Source organism: Mastomys coucha, unplaced genomic scaffold, assembly GCF_008632895.1.
Source record: "Mastomys coucha isolate ucsf_1 unplaced genomic scaffold, UCSF_Mcou_1 pScaffold14, whole genome shotgun sequence".
In the NCBI taxonomy this organism is placed as follows: domain Eukaryota; kingdom Metazoa; phylum Chordata; class Mammalia; order Rodentia; family Muridae; genus Mastomys; species Mastomys coucha.
Genome location: NW_022196896.1, coordinates 5,177,597 through 5,200,768, shown reverse-complemented (window position 1 = coordinate 5,200,768; position 23,172 = coordinate 5,177,597). Strand labels below are relative to the sequence as shown.

At 40.3% G+C, this 23,172-nt stretch overlaps 1 protein-coding gene across 1 annotated transcript in view; it reads left to right on the top strand.

Moving 5' to 3' along the window:
• Positions 1-23,172, top strand: part of Mdn1 (midasin AAA ATPase 1) — a 128,743-nt gene that overhangs the window by 49,889 nt on the left and 55,682 nt on the right. Inside the window, exons 32-48 of the mRNA XM_031366448.1 lie at positions 601-745; positions 3,123-3,252; positions 6,390-6,608; positions 7,233-7,430; positions 8,233-8,441; positions 9,504-9,626; positions 11,437-11,634; positions 13,093-13,200; positions 13,536-13,724; positions 15,670-15,759; positions 15,843-16,106; positions 16,241-16,502; positions 18,327-18,486; positions 19,154-19,270; positions 20,716-20,924; positions 22,143-22,291; positions 22,603-22,814. Coding sequence (XP_031222308.1) covers positions 601-745; positions 3,123-3,252; positions 6,390-6,608; positions 7,233-7,430; positions 8,233-8,441; positions 9,504-9,626; positions 11,437-11,634; positions 13,093-13,200; positions 13,536-13,724; positions 15,670-15,759; positions 15,843-16,106; positions 16,241-16,502; positions 18,327-18,486; positions 19,154-19,270; positions 20,716-20,924; positions 22,143-22,291; positions 22,603-22,814 — 2,982 coding nt within the window. The remainder of the gene's footprint in view (positions 1-600; positions 746-3,122; positions 3,253-6,389; positions 6,609-7,232; positions 7,431-8,232; positions 8,442-9,503; positions 9,627-11,436; positions 11,635-13,092; positions 13,201-13,535; positions 13,725-15,669; positions 15,760-15,842; positions 16,107-16,240; positions 16,503-18,326; positions 18,487-19,153; positions 19,271-20,715; positions 20,925-22,142; positions 22,292-22,602; positions 22,815-23,172) is intronic.

Here is a 23,172-nt window from a genome sequence, read left to right as displayed (position 1 = left end):
TGTTAATGACTGTTGTATTTGACTGTGAACATGGGAGTGTATGGAAGCCTGAGGTCATCATTTGGGTGTCTTCCTCAGTTCCTCTTCACTTTATTCTTTTAGGCAATCTTTCTGTGAGCCTGGAGCTCACCAGTTTGACTTCTTTGCTAGCAAGTCCCAGGAATCCAAACTCAGTTCCTCATATTTGTACAGTAAGCCCTGTATCAACTGAGCTGTCTCCCTACCCTGGTGAAGTAAAAAATGGAAGTTTGGACATTACTGGAATTGGTCTAGCACCAGTCCTCTTGCCTAGGTCCCCTGAGTGCTGGGATTCCCAGTATGAGCCACCACACCCACACAGCACACATGACAGTGTATGTCATCTGTGTACAGCGCTGGGCTATGACACTTTGTTCACCCCTTCAGTATTTGTTGGTGTTTTTGTTATTTCCAGTGGTGGTCTTACAAATGGTGTAACAGTGATCCACTGCATTTGAGACACCTACTATTGTATTACTAGGGCAATGTAAAACAAGAATTTGATTTGTAAGAATGTTGACATCCACAAAATAGAGTACACATATGCCTTTTCTAATTTTTCTTCCCCATATTTTCTTTTAGTGTCCTTGAAGTGGAAAAATCTCTTGTATTGGCTGAGAAGGGCAGCCCAGAAAATAAGGACAATGAAGTAGAGCTCCTGACAGCTGGGAAACATTTTCGGATCTTAGCAACCATGAACCCTGGGGGTGACTTTGGTAAAAAAGAGGTAAAATTGCTTCCTGGAAAAGAATTGTGGTTTAATTTTTTTGAGTGGGAGGGGGCTCAGATATGAACATACGTAAATGTAGTATGTTGTAATACATTTGAATTTTATTGTGGTTAACAATTCAGTGATAAATTATAAACTCTAAGTATCTATAATTATAAACATTATTATTGAAAAAACATGGTCATTTTTATATTTGACATTTCATTCTGTCTACCCAAGATGTCACGAATATCTGATTTGTTCCTGTGAGTTGTTCCCGTTCTCTCTGACACTAAGCTATTCTGGCTCGCACCTTGCTGTGAGACCTTTCCATGTGTTTGTGTTTGAGACAAGCCTCCTAGGAATGCTAGTGTGGGCTTGTTAGTGATTTCAAGGTGTAAGTAGATGTCACAGCAACTTTAGCTGTGGTGGTACATGCCTGGAGGCCCCGCATTGGGGAGATAGCAGCAGAAGGTCTACAAGAATCTTGAAGCTAACTTGGCCACATAGTTTTGTAGCTAGAACATATTTATTCTTTTATGAGTTATGTTTATCACCATCATTGTGAGTAAAGTTCCTTTTCTTCAGAAGGTTGGGCTTATAATCAGGCAAGAACCAATAATCCTGTTGAAAAAGCTTAGGGAGCCATTTGATGAGAGGAGCAGCATTATGTGCCTGGTCAGGTATGATAAGAAAAGGGCATTGCTGTTTAATGAAGCAATTAAACTCTTCCCTAACTTGTTGGATGCCTAAAACACGAACATGGTCTTTTCTCAGTGGCATAAGAGAAAAAAAAGTCACTGTACTTTAGAGATCTTGTCTACATTTACTCATAAATAAACATTTAAAATGAAAACAATGTTTTATAGCTGAACACACTTAGAACATTCTTACAAGTGCAGTGTGCTGGATTAAGAACCCTAAGGCCTTAATCCCAGCACTTGGGAGGCAGAGGCAGGCGGATTTCTGAGTTTGAGGCCAGCCTGGTCTACAGAGTGAGTTCCAGGACAGCCAGCGCTATACAGAGAAATCCTGTCTCGAAAAACCAAAAAAAAAAAAGAAAGAAAAGAACCCTAAGGCCCACTGGGTTAGCATTGAATCACTACTTGGCCAGAGCAGCACCACTACTTTCCTGTAGAACATATATTATATTGTATATATTGAGCTCAGGTTCTTAAACTATAGCTTGTCACCACATAAAGAATTGTGTCAGTGAATGTGGAGGTCATTAAAAATTTGACAACATTAAAGGGTTTCTGAATATGTAAAGATGAAAAATTAATTCAAAATCAATACATTATGATCCAAAGTATTTCTGGCAACTCTTACCATCTTGCCTCCTTCCACTTTCCTAAAGTCTTTGTTCTGAACAGATAACATCCATGCTTTATCCTGTGAGCACCACTCACTCCTTCACATGTGAGTGGCAGTGAAACACCTCTGCTCACATTTAAGACCATTGTGTGCTGTGAACTACCCTCTCTTGCTTTTACTGCATATGTAAATTGTGGGAATCTTAGATAAACAACTTCCTTAATTATGGAATATAAGGCATTATAATATTTTATAACAACCCTGTCCACATGCACATACACAAAATAATAGCACAAACATTGCCAGGTTAGCTTGCACTTTACGTAAGATAAAGTAGTTATCTTTTACATAAGAAAAAGCTACCTTTTGCTTTTTTCTATCTAATAAAGGGAGGTAAGCTCTAATAGAGCAAGTACTAAAGGGGTTGGTCATTCTGAAAGACAGTGTGTATATGAGAAACACGAGCCAAGGTGAGTTGCTCTTGGGTATAGCGATTGTTCCTGCTGCCTGAGTTATAGGTCAGGTAGATGATTGTCACTAAGAAGTTGATGATAAATAATGATGCTCCCATAACACTGTAGACCTATGTCATATCATCAGTGGTTCTGATGATATAGGACAATAGAGTGTAAATAGTACAGAAGCTGTAGGACTGCAGGAGCTAAACAAGTTTTTGTTGCTTATGAAGTGAGATTATATATGAGATTACACATGCCAACTTTGAGCCATGTAAATGACATTCTCCTTTTTTACTCAAGACTGCACTTCTCTTGGGGAAGATAGTTGTTTGTGTAACTGAATAGAAAGTAAAGGGAAGAATCTATGCTTAAGGGGTAGAAGTCACATTTGACCAGTCCTGTAATCCTGTCACTGCTACCACCTCCTCCCTGGTGCAGACCCTCTGGTCCTAATACTCTGCATACCATGAGTAAACAGGCCGGGCAACATCTGTGAAGATTTTAGCCCTCAATAAATTGTACCTGTTAACAGAGGGAATAAGCAGGACATCTAGTGTTTGCTGGAGTCACTACGAACGTTCGTTTCAGGTTTTAATTCACATTAGCCATTATGCTCCTTACAGCTATCTCCTGCCTTACGAAACCGATTTACAGAAATATGGTGCCCTCAAAGCACAAAGCGTGAGGACTTAATTCAGATAATAAGTCAGAATCTTCGTCCAGGATTGTGCCTAGCCAGAGCAAATCATAAAGGTGAGTCTGTGGGTGGTGCTGGGATGATGGTTGTAAAGGCTGTTCTGGGAGTAATAAGTCATTTTGGAAAAGTAATGATATATATATTCAGTGTGAAATAAAAATGAAAGAGATAGAAATACAAGCAAAATGCAGATCTGTGGAAAATACAGCATTTGCCTCTTATCTTCTAAAAGTACCTTTTCACATTTTTTTCTCTTTCTGTTTTTATAGGTTGTGTGTACATGTATGTGTCTGCATATGTTACATGTATGTGGAGGCAGACTGAAATCGGGAACTGTCTTTTGTTCTACCTTACTTATTGAGGCAGGGTCTTTTACTCAACTCCTAACACACCAATATGGTTATTGCTAGTCAGCTTGCTATGGAGAATCTCCTTTATCTTCTGTGACTGGGATTCTAGGTAGCAGTTTGCCTACCCAGCATTTCCAGGGCTGCCAGGGATTTAAAGGGCAGTCCTTAGCTCTGGGTGGCAAGCACTGAAACCTCAGCCAGATCCCTAACCCTTTTAATTTACAACTTGACAGATTCATATGTTCCCTAATGAATCTTTTACTCTGTTCTGCTTCCAAATTTACGTCTTATTGTAAAAATCCTTCAAGCAAAATGATATCAGAATAATACTTTAAAACTCCCTTTTCTTCTTTAAAGATTTATTTGTTTGTTTAATGTATGTGAGTGCACTGTAACTGTCTTCAGACATACCAGAAGAGAGCATCAGGTCCCATTACAGATGGTTGTGAGCCACCATATGATTGCTAGGGATTGAACTCAGGACCTCTGCAATAGGGGTCAATGCTCTTTAAATGCTGAGCCATCTCTCCAGCCCTGATTTGTTTTTCAAGACAGCCCTGGCCCTTCAGGAATGCACTCTGTAGATCTGGATGGCCTTGAACTCAGTGAAATTGCCAAGTTTTTTTTTTTTTTTTAAGGTTTGTTTTGTTTATTTATTATATATGATTACACTGTAGCTGTACAGATGGTTGTTAACCTTGATGTAGTTGTTGGGAATTGAATTTTTAGGACCTCTGTTTGCTCTGGTCAACTTTGCTCTCTCAGTCCCTGCTTGCTCCGCCCCAAAGATTTTATTTATTATCATACATAAGTACACTGTAGTTTACTTTAGACGAACCAGAAGAGGGTGTCAGATCTCATTACAGGTTTTGTGGCCACCATGTGGTTGCTGGGATTTGAACTCAGGACCTTTGGGAGAACAGTCAGTGCTCTTACCCACTGAGCCATCTCTCCAGCCCGAAATTGCCAGTTCTTAAAAACATCAAGTCTGACCATGTTTTAAAACCTTGTATTGGTTTAATAATATAACCAATTTTTAATTGTGGACACCAAGTGAACTAAATTGAGGCTCTAGATTTGGTTCTAAATGTGCGCATTTACACACACGGGCATGCATGCATGCCCGTGTGTGAGCACATACATACATACATACATACATACATACATACATACATACATACATACAGTTCTTTGCAGAAAGGAAGGATATGTGCTTCTTTACGATTATGATCTATGGGCTTGTTCAGCTTTTAAAACATATCCTGAAAGATGATTCTGGAAACTGGGCAGGGTTTTGAATCACCTCCACATTACCTGCTCTCACCCTGCTGTATCAGAGAAACTGGCACTGAAGTCAGCCAATAGAGGCATAGTTTTTTAAAGACTAGAGCCATGGAGCATGGAGAGAGTAAGACAGACATGCACACTTCCATCTTGCAGTGGACCAGATATACAATGTAAAATCCTTGGCCAGGTAGCCCAGGCCAGCTTCACACTCATCATCCTTCTGCCTCAGTCTTTGAAACACTATTCCTGGCCAATTCTCCATTTTCAAATGTTTACTGTTCATTGCACAAGTTTCATAGAGAATTCTTTACATTTCATTCATGATGCTTTGGATCTTTAAATATGTACTACTTAAGGATGTTTTCAATTATTTCATGATGTAAAATTTTTATAAGTATAGCCATTCAGTTTGAATCTTGACAATTTTGTGTGAGTCCTCACTCTGTTTGCCAAGTGGATTAATACCTAGATTAGAAACACACAGAGAGAAATGAAAGAACTGAACTAATGCCACCAAAAAGGCACTACCCATTACAGTAGAAAGAATACTGACAAATTCTCTTAGGTCATGGTGAGCTTTATGAATTGGAAATACATGTAACTCCTGCCATTTAGAGCTCTGATAAACACTGTAATGAGAAGCAACTTGAGGAAGAAGGACCTTATTTGGCTCATCCTTCTACATCACAATGCATCATGTAGATGAGCCAGGCAGGAACTCAAGGAAGGAACTTTGAGGTGGGAACCGATGCAGAGGACATATGGGGATATAGAGGAAAACTGCCTACTGGTTTGTTCCTTGTGGCTTATTCAGTCTACGATCTTACACACTCGAGGGATGGCACTGCCCACAGTAGCCTGGCCTGGACCCTCCCTCATAAATGAAGAAAATGACTAGTAGACTTACACACAGGCCAACCTGATGGGGGCAGTTGAGACTCCCTCTTAAAAATGACTCCAGTCTGTCTTGTTGAGGAAAGAAAAATAGGGGAGAAAAACCAACTAGCACATCTGTCAAACAGTATAGAGGAGCAGATCAGTTGTTTTCTCAAGCAATTCCTTGTTTTCTTGGGGCAGGAATGCATATTTACAAGAAAAATCAATGTAGACGTTGTTTTATGTTTTCCTGATGTTACTGTGGCATAACTTCACACTTGTGCAGCAGGGTGGGTTGTCATCTAAGTTGTCCTGTGCTCAGCATATTGTGCAGACTGAATTGAGCCTTAGAGTTGTCCTTCTGCCGCAACCCCCTCAGGGCTAGATTTAAATGTGCGCCATTCCAACTGCCTTATAAATGCTTTTTTTCCCCGCATGTTTTCAGGGCAGCTTCTTAGCTTCTTAGTCTTGGGTTTTATTTTTTATTGTAGTTTAATGGATTAGTACTCCTCCTGACTTCCTCGGAAATGTAATAAAGACCGCTGACTCCCTTCCTTTGCAAACAAAGCTTTGATGCATGTTCATAACATAACTTTATAGAAACTAAGAAGCAAAGAGACCTTGCCTCCTCGCTGTTCTGGTGTGTTTCCTAGAAGAGTTTACTTTTGCTTTCTTTTAAGGAGCTGACATAGCTGAGGTGATGCTGGATTTCATTACCTGGCTGACCCACCAGGAGTTTGGACGAAAGTGTGTGGTCAGTATCAGAGATATTCTGTCTTGGGTTAACTTCATGAACGCAATGGCGGAGGAAGCTGCTGTGAAAAGGCTAGAGACCATCTCTACCGTGACGTCTTTTGTACATGCCGCATGCCTGGTGTACATAGATGGAATAGGGTCTGGTATGTTTTCTCTTGGGGACAGTAGGCCTGACTGATAGAGGAAAGTTGGGAAAGGAAGCAAAACCAGAGCTAGATCATTTCAGAATCATTTTAAGTGTATACTTTTAACACTCCTCGTGCTTTTGAAAAAGTTGGCACTTTGTAAAGGTAGACTAGGTCCTAAATAAAGGGGTCAGCCAGTGAGATAGATCAAAGTGAAAAGGCATTTGTCACCAGGATTGATACTGTGAGTTTGATCCCTGAAACCCACATTGTAGGAGGAAAGAACTGTCTCCCACAAGTTGTCCTCTGACCTCCATTCATGTGTGGGGCACATATGTATACCCTCCTGCCCCACACTAATCACACACACAATAAGTAAATAAAAGAGCTGTGTCTCCAGAGGAGCCTGTGCTGGGTCAGGGGCAGTTTATCCCCGAAGACGCTGCTTAATTGGCGGTGGACAGATTGGAGGGACTCTTGGATGTACATTCTTCCCATCTTCCTCGGGGCTGTTTTTCATTGCAAGCTGTATTTAGCCTGTGGTTGTGCTGAGGCCCTTTTCCTCAGCAATGGTTTGAGCTCTGACTAATCAAAGTGGGTTTGATGGTGCTAACTCCCTTATGATCCGATTCTCCTTTATAGGGGTAACTTCCTCTGGATTCGGTACAGCTCTCTTGGCGCGAGAAGAATGTCTAAAATTTCTAATAAAGAAACTTTCCAAGGTAGTCCGACTAACAGAACGTCAGAAAGAAGAGTTGAAGATTTATGATAGACTCAAACACAAAGAATTCACTAGCATAGATGATTTTTGGGGAGTTTATCCATTCTTTATACCAAGAGGTAAGAGTAGTTTGAAATAAATGAGAATTCTCCTCCTGTAGCTTATAAAAGTACTTCTGTTGGTTTTGTGCATGGTACTCAGATTATTTTTCTCTAAACCCACTAAGGCTAGCAACCATGTAAACAAGCCCTGGTATTTTATAATGCATCTTAACTATAAATCCTATTCTATTTTTTACAAAAACAGGTTTGTGAACCCTTGAGAACTGATAGTTTTTCTTAAGTGGCAGCTGCTATATAGTCTGGCAGTTGGAGAAACTCAGAAAGTGTTTGTTGATGGAGTTAGGTGGATTAATTAGTGGTTAAGTGACAAATGAGGTGTCAAAGACAATAGATTTCATTTCTGATCCTGGCTCTCCTGCTCATTAAATTGCCTCTGCCAAATATTTATTAACCCAGGGCCTCTGGGTTAATATTGAACCCAGGGTCTTTGGCCTGATTGCGCATTTCCTACTACACTCTTAATTCTTATGACTGTTGCTCCCGTGTCAGGGTCATCTGTTGCCTAGTGCCTTCTTCTCTGAGCCATAATTACTGAGCACATGAAACAGCGACAGTCAGGGAAGTAACTGCTCATAAACATCAACTCTACTAAGCTTGTGTCTGCAGATAGACCTATATTTTTGGTGGTTTGTTCATACTAGTTACAATTGAGAAAAATATGTTGTGGGCTTCAAAATTCCTGTAGGGCATTTTATAGATGCAAAAGCAGCAGAGTTCTGAAAGGGGATAAATACGTTCATTCCAGAAGTGCTCGACTGACATGATGTACACTATCTGACTTTGCTCTTCTCTCCTTAAGGACCTGTCCTGAATGGGCACAGTATCAATGACTACACACTCAGTGCAGGCACCACAGCTATGAATGCCCAGAGACTCTTAAGAGCTGCTAAACTGAACAAACCCATTCTCCTGGAGGGGTCACCTGGTGTTGGCAAAACAAGTTTGGTGGCTGCCTTAGCAAAGGCTTCAGGAAATACCCTGGTTCGAATCAACTTGTCAGAGCAGACGGTAAGCTTAGGTGTTCTAAAATGCACATGGTGTGAAGAAAGGGAAGATTGTATCTGCTTATAAAGTTTTCTGACGAGAAATTGAGCACCAAAAGCATGTCATGTGGTGATATCACAGAAGCATCTATCTTAGGGTTTCTGTTCCTGCACAAACAGCATGACCAAGAAGCAAGCTGGGGAGGAAAGGGTTTATTCAGCTTACTTCCTTACTTCTGCATTGCTGTTGATCACCAGAGGAAGTCAGGACTGGAACTCAAGCAGGTCAGGAAGCAGGAGCTGATGCAGAGGCCATGGAGGGATGTTCCTTACTAGTTTGCTTTCCCTGGCTTGCTCAGCCTACTCTCTTATAGAACCCAAGACTACCAGCCCAGGGATGGCACCACCCACAAGGGGCCCCACCCCCTTGATCACTAATTGAGAAAATGCCCCACAGCTGGGTCTCATGGAGGCACTTCCCCAACTGAAGCTCCCTTCTGTGATAACTCCAGCCTGTGTCAAGTTGACACACAAAACCAGCCAGTACAGCATCCAAACTACGTCTTCTGCATTCTTCATAGGTGGCACCTGCAATATTCTTCCTTTCATTTAGATGTTTGAATCCTAATTTTCTTTTGACAAAGACTCCTCATTTTGGTGTGTAATGAATGTATCATTTTATTTATTTTTTCTTTCTCAGAAATCTTAGAAGTAAATAACTTTTCAGAAAGTCTCATTAAATGTGGGACAGAAATGAAAAGCTGATAGGGGTGCGAGGGGCTAGGCAGTGCTCTGCTTTGCTAATATCCTTGCTGGAGCTCACCAGTCAGCCTCCAGAAATAACCCGAGCGCCTACTGAAGGATGCATGCTTGTGCTCCTGCTAAAGAATGTCAGGAGTGGGTGGGATGTCTGGATTCAGTTTCAGTCACTCCAGAAAAAAAGAAGGGGCAGTATTATTGTGTGAGGTCTATCCAGGCATTTATCATTTCAGATTTAGGGTTTTAGGTTCCTGGAGATCCTCTGGGTTTTATTTGTTTTCTTGTTTGTTTATTTTGCTTTTTGGTAATGATGTGGCCTTTGTTACAGGACATAACTGATCTGTTTGGAGCCGATCTACCAGTTGAGGGTGGCAGAGGTGGAGAATTTGCCTGGTGTGATGGCCCCTTGCTGGCAGCTTTGAAAGCCGGCCATTGGGTTGTGTTGGATGAGGTGAGCATCAGTGCCAGGATGGGATCACAGGTTGGTGAGAAGGCAAGCGTGGGACCAGGCGTGTTAGTGGAGGAGCTCATGGCAAGGCCAAACAAGGCTAATAAAAAGATCCTTTACTTTTGTTGCCAGTCAGAAATTTTACTTGGCAGAGTGTGCATACAGAAGGGTACTTCATTTTGAATTCCCTAGTCCACTGTCATTCCTTCACCATAATCTATTTCACATTGGAAAACTATATCTTGGGGCAGGAGAGATGACTCAGTGGTTAAGAGCACTGGCTGCTCTTCCATAGGTCTTGAGTTCAATTCCTAGCAACCACATGGTGGATGGGTCACAACCATCTATAATAGGATCTGATTAATTCAGAAAGTGGCGGGAAGAATCACAAAGATGAAAGTGCTGAGCAGAAGAAATGATGCAAATGGCAACTTGACTGACAGAGACCCCTCCCCTGGTGTTGGATGACACAGGGTTCTATGAGGATCAGCAGACAGAGTAGCTGCCCGCTTTGCAGAGCAGAGACCACAATAGATTCCCCTGATTCTTAGTGGGGTGCCAAGTCAGAGTACCTATTACATGGCAAAAGCAAAAGCTTAGCTTTACCCTAAAGGCCACAATGGCTGTATTTGAGCTTGCATCCACGGATTGCGAGACATTCTGGGCTTGTATACCCACTTAAAGCAACTATCTATTTGGGGGATTTAAAAAAAAAAAGGACTTTTCTGTGATTATAGAAATATGATGAGGTTCTGGTAGAATTAGATGATTGCATTTTATTGACTTGCAATCTTCCATTTGATTTTTTTTTTATTCAATGTATCTAAAGAGCATTACTCTCTTATCTCCATGAACTCTGCTTCAGTATCTGAGTGAAGGCCTAGTTAGCTCTTTACATCTTTTTTTGTTTGTTTGTTTTGTTTTTTTCCAAGACAGGGTTTCTCTGTGTAGCCCTGGCTGTCCTGGAGCTCACCCTGTAGACCAGGCTGGCCTCAAACTCAGAAATCCACCTGCCTCTGCCTCCCAAGTGCTGGGATTAAATGCATGCGCCACCACTGTTTACATTTTTTATGTCCCCAATCACAAAACTGTTGGTGAAATTTAACTGTAGTATTTGTGCGTGTTATTAGAGAGACCAGTGTAAGTTCATTATCATTCCCATGCAAAGATTTTTTTAAAAAATTTAGTCTGTAGTTTTCCTTATTTTACTTAAAAGTTTACACAAGGGGTTGGATAGAAGGTTTGTTGGTTATGAACAATTCCTGCTCTTTCAGAGTACTGCTGTTGAGTTTCCAGTTTTCATATTAGTGGGTCACAGCCATCTATAACTTCACTTCCAAGGGGTCTGACAGCTTCTTCTCATTTCAGGGGGGCACCATGCACTTAAGTGACTGGCACATACATACATACATACATACATACATACATACATACATACATTCATTCATTCATTCATTCATACACACACACTAGGCACTTATGTGCCTGGCATATACATATATACATGCATACATACATGCTAGTAAAGCACTAATCCACATAAAATAAAACAGATAAGTCTTACAAAAAAGCAAAGCCCCATATACAGGCCCTAATTGATAAATATTTATAAATTTTATTTATGTATACTTTAAAATTTATATATAAAGTTTATACAGACCCTGAATCTCTTAAGATATATGAGAAATAAAGTTGGAGTTTCTCTGACTTCAAGATAACCTATTTTACTTTATTACCCATAATTATTTTGTCTTTTGTTTTAGTTGTACAGTGAAAACATGAAATGAATTTTTGCTCTTTCTCTCCCAAATAGCTTAACCTGGCTTCTCAGTCTGTACTCGAAGGACTCAATGCTTGTTTTGATCATCGAGGCGAAATCTTTGTACCAGAGCTAGGCATGAGCTTTCAAGTTCAGCATGACAAGACTAGGATTTTTGGTTGTCAAAATCCCTTTAGACAAGGAGGTGGGAGGAAGGGCTTGCCTAAGTCTTTCCTTAACAGATTCACTCAGGTAAGACTCCTGCTGCTCTAGGGACCAAGGTCACTGTGTGTATAATAAACAACTTCTGAATGCTCTCCTGAAAAGGACACCTCCTTCCCTTTCTGTATCCTGTTTCTGCTGTCACCCGGAGATCTTGGTGTCTTATCATTTAGAAAACAGATTACTGCCTTCTTAAGGACTTTATTAAAATACTCTGTTACAAAATTTCTTTATGAGTTTTGTAATGAAAGTAATGTATTTCAGTTTTTAGAATGTAAGAATAGAAAACTGGTATAGTGGCACATACCTTTAATCTCCATACTCAGGAAGCAAAGGCAGATTGATCTCTTGTTAGTTTGAGGCCAACATGGTCTACATAGTGAGTACCAGGATCCCCAGAGTTACATAGTGAGACCCTGTCTCAAAAAAAAAAAAAAAAAAAAAAAAGTCCAGTATCCCTCCATCTATCATTAACAAAATCAAAATTATATTAAACCTTTATTTGTTTTTGCAAAGAGATGTGCATATATACAAATGCTTATTTTAGTTGGTATTTTTCATTTTGGCTAACTTAGAATTTTGAAGTGCCCGTCTATAGATGTTAACTCTAATATCCCTGTTCATTGATGATTAACAGTTTTCTGAGTGTCATCTAATAATGTTAATTGTGCTGGTGAAGTGGCTCACCAGTTAAGAGCTGGTTGCTCTTGAAGGGGACTCTGGTTTGATTCCCAGCACAATTGTTCATGCTCACAACCATCTGTAACTTCCATCTCAGGGGATCTGACAACCTCTGACCTCATTAGGTATCAGGTACACATGTGATATACATACATACATGCAGGCAAAACAATAACACGTAAAATAATAAAGTAGTTTTTTTTTTAAAAAATGTTTATTATTCAAATTGTCAAATACTGGAACGTTTGGTGATTTTGAGTGATTGTTTTCTTAATCTCCATCTTAATTTGAAGTTTTTTGTTTTTTTTTTCCGAGAGAGGGTTTCTCTGTGTAGCCCCAGCTGTCCTGGTTTGTTTGTTTGTTTGTTTGTTTGTTTTTGTTTTTGTTTTTGAGACATGGTTTCTCTGTGTAGCCTTGGCTGTCCTGGAACTCACTGTGTAGACCAGGCTGGCCTCAAACTCAGAAATCCACCTGCCTCTGACTCCCAAGTGCTGGGATTAAAGGTGTGCGCCACCACCGCCCGGCAATTTGAAGGTATTTAAAAGTACTTGTAGGAAATTGTTGAAAACAATGGAGTTTAAAAGAGAAAACTGCACATGCCTCTTTAACTTACTAGATGTAGCTTGAAAGCCAAGCATGTTATCTGTATTTTGAAAATTCTGTTAGTCTTCATTGTAAGAAAAATTTAAAACTCAGTTATTGGTGTCTAGTTATTAAGTAGAAATAGCACACAGCATGATAGGGTAGTCATTTTCTAGTGTTTTCTAGACAAAAGCACTGATATTGTGTGATGTTTGGATTTTATAGGTCTTTGTGGATCCCCTTACAGTAGTTGACATGGAGTTCATTGCCAGTACTTTGTTCCCAGCCATTGACAAAAATATTGTTAAGAAAATGGTAGCTTTTAATAACCATGTAAGTACCAATTTATATTTTCCCTGGCTCTTTTGAACCAGCATTTTCTTAGTACAAGACCCTTCCAAATTACTGATCTTACAAAGGGTAGCTGCAGAATTATGTTCATTTGTACTGGGATGTTTGCTACCCAAGTACCTATAGCTTTTGCATGTTGTAGGGCATAGCAATAATGCTCCCAGGGTCTTCTTGGCATTTGGAGTAGAGGTTATTAGGAAGAGCCATTTGGATCAAACCTATTAGTTTTCATTATAGATCCTATATGTAAAATATTGTTAGTGCAAAGTGCATTTCCTGATAGAATATGCTTTTCAATAAGAATATTTTATTTCTAGATTGATCATGAAGTGACCGTTGAGAAGAAATGGGGACAAAAAGGAGGGCCCTGGGAATTCAACCTCCGAGACCTTTTCCGCTGGTGTCAGTTGATGCTTGTTGACCAGTCTCCTGGCTGCTATGATCCTGGTCAGCATGTATTTCTAGTTTATGGTGAACGAATGAGAACCAGGGAGGACAAAGAGAAAGTGAGTCTCTTACTTGTTTTTTTATCTCTCTTTGTAAAAAGCAGTTCCCTCTTAATCTATCAAGAATTGTCTCACAAAAACACCAATACTCTTGGAAATTCAGAAGTTGTTAGAACAGATGAAATGTTATCTTATCCTAGCAGGGTTTTGAATCTAGACAATTTGCTTTTGTGTCTATAATTCCCCATAGGCACAAACCTTTGACCAGAATTGCCAGAACTCCCTAGGTTTTAATGTATTTTATCTAGAACGAGTAGAAGTATAATTTGTATCTAAGGGAGGCAAGACTACATATTTGTAAAAAACAAAAAAGACACTAGAGTTTGTAGCTTACAGAGTTATGTCATGTGTGCTTCTGTTTTCTAAGGGATTTTTCTTTGTTGCCCAAGGGTAATCAAAAATGTCTGGGTTCATGTAGTCTTCCCACTTCAGGGTCCTCCGTCAAGATTTCAGACATGCTCCACCGTACCTTGTTCTGCATTTGAGTTTGTGGTAAAGACTTGCTCATTAAATCTCAAAACAGACGTGGGTAGGAAGTGTCATCATGACCTTTTGAAAAAGGAGCCATGTGTCACTCACTGAGTCTTGAAGGTAGCATTAGCCATTAATAGGGCGAGCTCGTTTAGGTGCTATATGCTTTGCTGGCTGTTATATTCTACTAAATCTCACCAGTTAAGATTAATTGTGGTTGGGAGAGGTAGCTAAGAGTGCTTTGAGTGATAGTGAGTTTTTTATGTTGTCTCTTTCAGAATATTAGGGAAGGAGGTAAGCTTTGGTGTGAGCTGTCTGCCAAGCTCCTGGAACCGGAGACAATGACAGCAATACCTTGTTCGTGCCTCTTAAGATTTCACATACACCATTCTACAGTGATTGAATTTTCCTTAGATTTTATTTTCTGTCTTTTATATACAATAATAAGAATATTTATGCTTTTCAACTTGATAAAATTTTTGGGATGATTCTACCTTTTCTTCTTTATGTGTGCCACTTAGTTTTTAATACACCCAACTTATCTCCCACCAACTCCTTAGGTTTTAAAAAGCAGTCACTTGATGAGTAGTTGTTATAGAAAGTTTCTAAAAGTGGGGTTTGGGGAGTCTTTCTTATTGATTAGATGACTAATTTATGAAGTAGAAATAATAGTTATTATGCAGCTCTAAAGGGCAGAAATAGTCCCTGCCTGTTTCTAATGCAGTTCTCTGGCTGCTCCATTTTTCTTCATAATATTCAGGCTAGCACTGATGTTTTTATGACATGAAAGCAAATGTTTTATTTCAACATTTGCTGTAGTACTCATAGCTTTATTTTAATTTGTTTTATAATTTTACTGTAATTGCAAGTAATTTAAGGTCATGTAACTACTTATATAATTTTAATTTTATGTGTATGGATGCTTTGCTTGCATGTACGTCTACATCATGTGCATGCCAGGTGCCCACCAAGGCTAGAAGAGGGCATTGGATCCTTTCACTGAAGGTTCAGACAGTTATGAGCCGCCCTTGGGTACTATAATTCAAACTGGGGTCTTCTTGAAGAGCATTCAGTGTTCTTAACCACTGAGCCATCTCTCAGCTACGTTGCTCTGTTCTTGAGCTCAAGTTACTTTTGTTGTTAATGCAGTTTATGCTTTTTGTTTTGGGTTTAAAATTAGGTAGGTCTCAATGTAACTGAGACTGAACTAGCACTGACTATGTAGCCCAGACTTGCTATTAACTTGTGTTCTTCCTGCCTTACCCTTCCAATACTATGATTATAGGTATATGCTACAATGCCCAGCTTTATCCTGTGATGTTTCTGAGAGAAAACTCAAAGAAATAGGAAATGTTTACTAGTATTGTCTTAAGTGTAGTGACTTGTTGCTCTGCTTATTCTCTAGGACCATCCATTTCAGCATTGTGTAGGAATTTATAATGATTTATATTCTCAATGCATTATCTTCCTCTAGGTTATCACTGTGTTTAAGGATGTGTTTGCTTCCAATTCCATGCCATATATTGGAACTAGACAATTTTATATCACTCCCTATGATATTCAGGTAAGCAGACTGGAATAATCCTTTTCTCCATGACAGTTTTCCATGGCTTCTATGTCACTACATATGACTTCTGTTTCCTTCAGGTTGGCTACTCAGTCCTTTCCCGCAGCAGCTATGTTCCTCACCCATCCCGCCAGCCCCTGTCACTCCTCCACCAATCATTCCAGTCTCTGGAACCCATCATGAAGTGTGTGCAGATGAATTGGATGGTTATCCTTGTGGGGCCAGCCTCTGTGGGCAAGACCAGCCTGGTCCAGCTTCTGGCACACCTTACTGGCCATACCTTAAAAATCATGGCTATGAATAGTGCAATGGATACTACTGAGCTTCTAGGTGGATTTGAGCAGGTACCTTGGTATACTTTTACATTGACAGGTGTAACATAAGTCTGGCTATGGGGGCTTTTGTATTAGTGGTGACTACTTGAAGTAGTATCCTCTCTCCCTGGCCAATGGCTTTTGATGTGCTCTGGAAATTTCAGGTTGATATTATCCGACCTTGGAGGCTACTACTTGAGAAGGTAGAGCGTACTGTCAGGGTCCTGTTAAGAGATAGTCTTCTTATCAATGCTGATGACACGGAAGTAGTGTTGCGAGCCTGGAGCCATTTCCTTCTGACATATAAACCTAAATGTCTTGGTGAAGATGGTAAAGGTGTCACCAAAGAGATTGTCAACAAACTGGAAGCAGTATTGCTGCTTATGCAGCGACTCAATAATAAAATCAACTCATACTCCAAAGCAGGTATGTGTATGTGATGTATACACATCATATGCTGAGTGTCGTACACTCTGCATCACCATAGGAACATATTAGCGAACGTCATGTCATATTTTTAGTATATGTTGTGATTATTCCTCAAAACTTGAATGTTTACATCTTTTTTAAGTAAAATACTGAGAAACGGGATTTCAGATTGATGACACTGAAAAAGCAAATACTAAAATGGCCGGTTACCGAGCTCTTACTCATTGCATATTCCCAGCTACAGGCCAATCTCACCTAACACGAGCAAGTGCCTTTTGTTTTCTTTTAACTCATTTCCTCACAAAATGAGCATTTTCATTTTTCTCTGTATGTCTAAATTTGATAGAGTGTTAGACGTTGATTTTAAGTTGTGAAGTACTGCATTATATGAATATTACTGATACATTATATTTGGACTTTTCTTGATAGGTAATAAGTTCCTTATGGATTATTTTAATCTTAAGATAATTTTTAAGCTTTTTCGCGTCTAGGGAGGAGGACTATTCCTCTTTGACTTGACCCTCAAACATCTCATTTGCTGAGGGTTCTCTTTGGGTTGATGGTAACTGCAGTGTCCCAGGCTTACTCCAGCCCAGTCACTGCTGCTTCCTCTTTGGACAGATGACGTTATGGATGTGCAGGATCACTTAGCCACAGGCACCTTGGCCTTATTCAGGGCTTTGGATCCTCTGAGAAGCCCCTCCTTTCAAGTATTGTGCTGCTCTTTCTAGTTGCTCCTCCTGCCTTGCCTCAGTGAGATGCCTGGCTTCTTTGGTTTCCCACCCCTCTTCTGTACTCCCTACAAAAGCAATTGTAGGACTCCATCTTGGTTTTTACCTCCCTGCTCTCAGTTACACACTGCTGTGCTGCCTCTTATTCTCTAGTGTTTTCTCTCCAGTTTTCAAGTTAAAAATGGGAGCTTAACTATTTTCTCCTGTGTAAATGAAATATTTATTCTAGTTGGTGCATATAAAAGACACCTAGTCCTAGCATTTTATTTTTAAGCTGTAAGCGCAAATTGCGCAAGTTGTGAGCTTTTCTAACTTAAATCCCAGCCATATGTCTCTTTTACTTGTTTTGAGTCTCACCTGGGTTATTTCTGCTCCATCAGCTGGCCCTTGGAGCCTATTTCTTCTGGCCACATGCTCATTCATGGCCCATCTCCTCTCATGGCTGTCACCTCTCTCTGTTTCCTTTTACAGCTTCTCCCCTGGTCACTCCTGAGATCCCTCACTTAATCCTCAAAACCCACCTTTCTCACTCTCTCTACACCGCCTAATCACAGGTGTTAGCCTTTCATTAACCAATTAACTTTAAATTGAAGAACCAGGTTTACATAGCATCACTTGGTGTACATGGGGTGCTTGTTGGGGGCAGCACCAGACCAAACCCCAATACTAATGGCTCAAAGGAAGAGTCCAATAATATGACACCTAAAAAAAGACCATTTGAAAAATTCTAGACAAGGGCTGTCAGTGTTAGACTATAAAGTATTTGTTTGATACGTCTATAAATGGATGGGTAGATATTAATGGCATTAATTCTGTTATGCCAGTTTATAGTTCATTAATATAAAGTTATAATGGGTGAGAGACTTTATTCTTTCAGACACCTGAAAAATTGAAACACTAAAATTACTCATCAGGGTTAACTCCAAGTATGTAGCTATTAAATTGTATTTATTGTGTGTGCTAAACATAATTTTATCAACTGTGTTTAAACAAGTGTTGGGATTTGTTTGGGGGTATCCTGGCTAGGAGCCTGAAGTGCCTTGCTTTAACACTGAGTACTGAATGCTTATTCTTATCTGTAACATTACAGACTTTGCCAAACTTGTTGAAGATTTCCGGACCTTTGGGGTAAAGCTTCTGCAGTCAGCCAGTGGCCAGAGTCATGGCAGCTTTGAGTGGGTTGACAGCATGTTAGTTCAGGCCCTCAAGTCTGGTGATTGGCTTTTGATGGACAATGTCAATTTTTGCAAGTAAGAACTGTTATGTACAAGTGGGTATGACTGAAACTTAGTTTGTGTTTGTTAATTGGAAAGACTCAACACTGAGGCTTTCTCACCTAGCATTGCATCTCCAGCCATCTTAGACTATCATGTAGTGAACAGTCTGAGTTGGTCATTAGTTAACTGAAGTAAAGGCTAACAAAATTGGATTGCTTCCTGTTAACATCATCGATCTCTTGTTATGGTCATTTTAAATACAAGAGCTGATACAGGCAAACATTAGTAAATACATATGACTAATGACTACAATCTATATTACGTTGTATCCCACTATGAGGAAATGGACAAGTAGGAAATTGCTACAATAAGAAGCTATTTGTAAGTGGTGGCTTCTGTTCTTGGAACTTTTTTCTGGATGTTTTTCATTTGAAATCCAGTTACATTCAAGCGTATTGGTAATTTTGAGAAGGAGGAGTTATGTGTTGCTTTTCCATGTTTCATAGACTGTGTACTTTTATCAAGCTATGTGCCTTAGAGAATGGGAATGAGAAAAGGGAGTTGACTCTGGGAAGAAATCAGTCTCTGACAGAGTGATCTCTGGAAGGGAGATGTGGGTCTAGAAGCAAGTGTAAGCTTGTGCAAGAACAGTGGAGTGAAGGCATCATGTCAGCCTGAATACCATTTGAACTCTCTGCAGTCCATCAGTGCTGGATCGTCTGAATGCCTTATTGGAACCTGGAGGTGTCCTCACAATTAATGAGAGAGGAATGGTAGATGGATCCACTTGCACAGTGACACCAAATCCCAATTTCAGGTACTTCTGTCTCTTACATTAATAAAGAATTTGGTGGCTTCCGAAACAAAGGCAGATGTCAAATGGAACCTCTTTATAAAGTGTTCTGAGAAGGCCACTTGATCACTCAGTTCAAGAGATTGTATTAAGAGCCAACTGTTTGCCAGGTACTTACTAGGCTTTGAAGTCAGCAGAATACAAAAAGAAGTGAGGTCCTTCTCTAGAGTTAACTGACAGAAAGGTGTAGAAGGTAGGAAGTCAGTCACAGTCCTTTGCTGATAGTCTGGGGAGAAGGAAATGTGGTTATGTGGGGTGGGGAGGTCATGTGGGTGGGACTTGTGAGTTTAGGAAGAGACAAGGATGCTGTCTCTGGTTTGGGCTGGAGTAATTGAGCAAATGAGAAACCAGTTTATTAGAAGGGGAATACTGGCAAAAGAGAAAGTTTGGTATGAGACAACCAACCAGAAATCTGTTCTTTTGTTTCTGACATAAGTAGAGATGTCACATGAAGACACTGATGAAGAAAAATTGCCTGTTACAGGAAAGTTGTGCTGCCTAGATTTGTGTTAGCTTGATACAAACCAGAGTCATTTTAGAAGAGGCAATCTCAACTGAAAAAAATATCCCCACTAAATTGTCGTATGGGCAAGTTTGTAATGCATTTTCTTGATTGATTGATTGATTGATTGATTGATGTGGGAGGGTTCAGCTCTGGGCCTTGCTACTCCTGGCCAGGTGGCCCTGGATACTATAAATAAGCAAGCTGAAACAAGCCAGTAAGCTGCAGTCCACCATACCTGTGCAGTAACTCCTGCCCCTAGATTCCTGGCTGGCTTCAGCTCCTCCCTGACTTGCTTAGATGATGGGATGTGGACCTGTAAGCTGACATAACCCCTCATGCAGCTTTATCACAGAAGTAGAAAACCTCACCCAGACTAGAGTTCACTGCTCTCCTTTCTGTCTATGTGAATACATCAGAATAACAAATAAGCTTGGCCTGAGTTGGAGGAGTATCTGAAAGCAGGACTTTGTAAGTTCTCAGCATAGTTCCTTAAGAAAGCCGGAACTCATGAGGATAGAGAAATGGCTCAGTGGTTGCAGTTCCTGCAGAAGTCTGGAGTTTGGTTACCAACACCATGTTGGGCACCTCATAACTAAACTCTTAGCTTCAGGGGATCTGACACCCTCTGCAAGCACCCACATACAGGTGCATAAACAGTCTCAAATACATACATGTAGATAAAAACAAATCTGTAAAAGCAAAAGTAGGTTTAGTGAAACTGATGGACTAGTATTGACATGTATTAAAAAAGAGGTACAGGTATCACACAGTGGGATGAAGTTTGCTTCTTCCATGGATTCCCTATAGGCGAGGGACGTATAATTTGCCTATAACAATTGGTACTAGAGACCTTTGGTTACTCTGGGATTTGATTTTTCTTTCTCTTCAATTTCCTCTTTATTAGGCTTTTTCTCTCCATGGATCCTGCTCATGGAGAAATTTCCCGAGCTATGAGGAACCGTGGACTTGAAATCTACATTTCAGGAGAAGAAGATGGGAGTGTCCTAGATAACCTGGATTTAAAAGTCCTGCTGCACAGCCTCGGATTGGTGGGGGATAGTGTGTGTAACATCCTCTTGGCTCTCCACACAGGGGTCCAGAGCCTTGTTAGAGGTGAAGTTCTTGATTTCTGGGCTTCTGCAGTTTTAGTCTTATAGCATTTCATGTTGTTCCATGTAGTCTTGGAGTGCTCTCATTTGGTGTACCTTGAAATAAACTGATCAGGAACACGTGTTGAAAATGTAAAGTTCAGATACCTCAAGAATGGTGTTCTCTTCTGAGAGAAGTATAGCCATCAGTGTGCTAAGCTCCAGAGGGAACCATGAGATGACTCACTAGTTACAGGTTCTCAGCACCACTGTTAATGGGCTCCCCATTTCAGCTCCAGGGAATCTGATGCCCTCTTCTGGCTACTTGGACACCCACATTTGGAGCACAGATTCATATATATACTCATAATTAAGATAATAAATACATGCTCCTGCAGCAATGACCATTTGCTGAATACTTATGTTTTATCTCTTGAGATTTAAGAGCTTTGCCTTCATATCTCCTGGGTCACCATTTACCCTTATGAAGGAGAAATAAGGTAGAAACTTCTAGTTGAAGCAGCTCTAATTTTTGTCATTTCTTTTCCTCATGTGAAAAGGAGTAGTAGTGGTAAATGAAATACTGTTTACTGAATAACTGCTATGTGCTGGGTACAGTACTGCTTATCTTCTGCTAGCATGTATTCCAGTCCTAGATGAGGCTTAGTAAGTTGATAACGTGTCAGAATTAGTTAATAATGACAGTTGTGATTTCACAGTAGACCTGTGGTTCCCCCCTCCCATGGTCCTTTACAGGTCATACTCTTTGCCATCCTTGTTGTATGTCAGCTTGAGACTAAAGATACATGAGATACCTGTGAAAGAGTTCTTGGACGCACTGCAGGAGACCAGGGAATAAGAGGGAAGGTGGATAGTGCAGGGGGTATTAATGTTCTTAGACATCTGTGTGCCCTCAGGAGACCATAGATGTTAAACAAATACATCGTTTGGAGTCAGTGTACAGAAGATTGATGTAAAGGCATATATATCAGAGCATATTTGGTTTGTTTGGGGTTTTGTTGTTGTTTAAATATTTTTACTTACATAAAAATGTTCTGCCTCTGGGTATTTCTGTGTTAGGGTGTCAGATCTCCTGGACCACACCATGTGGGTGCATTGAACTCAGGTCCTTTTGGAAGTGCTCTTAACTGCAGAGCTGTCTCTCCAGCCCCATATTTCTCAGTTTTTTATCAAAGGTTTTAGAAAACTGCTAGTCATATGTGACGATGTTTTGTCTTTATAGGTTCTCCAGCATCGTCTATCTCCACTCTCAGTCACACAGCCATACTCATTGTTCAGTACCTGCAGCGAGGTCTGAGCTTACACAAAGCCTTTTTTGAAGCATGCTGGGAAGTGTATGTCTGCTCTCAGCATTCAACAGCAAACCAGAAGGTACTGTGAATGTTTCATACCACTGTCCAAGCTGTAAAACTGAGGTAGAGGAAATTACTTTTGTGGGTAGCAACTTTTAAGAGAGTTGACAGCTAAAGATCTGGTATCTAGGTACTTTGCTGGAATTAATTTAAATGTAAATATTCTTCTCCTGAAACATTTAGCAAAACAACTTAACCATTATAGAGTGTGTCTGAGAAGTGTTTACAAGTAGCTATGTGAGCCCTAGAGTCCCTCAAATATTTGTCGGTTTGTAATTTTGATGACAGTACTTCGTCAGTTCCCTGACTCTGTACTTTTACATTTTACAGCTTGTGCAGGCTTTGCTGGAAAGTCAGACTGCATCTCTGCAAGCTAGGGAAACTTGGGGACACTCCATTCTTGCCACAGGGCTGTGGCCAGATTCTGTACCTTCAGCTCTTTTTGCCACAGAAGACTCTCGACTCTCTGTTGTCCGGAGTGATGGGCAGATCCTGGCATACTGCCTGAACAGGATGAGCCTGAGAACTAGCAGCTGGACAAGGTCAGCAGAATCTTCAATGTGTTCTCTTGGATACATTTTGGTTTTGCTGAGAATTGCAAGTACAGTGTAGCACACCCAGCATTTGTGGCCAGTTATTTTCTAGCCATCACATTTTTACTGTTTATCAGCAGTCCCATGTATTTAGAAGTCCTGTGCAGAAGTAGATCTTTTAGACTGATGAGCTAGATGATATGGCTGTGGCTGTTATAAGCTCACAGAGAGCGATGAGAATGTATTGGCACAGACTAGGGCTAGAATTCAGGCCTTTGTCATGTTAAGCATGCTTCTGTCAGTCACACCCCCATCCCTTAGTACAGGGTTAGGTGTCTTTTGTCTTTGACTCTTTTTTTTTTTTTTT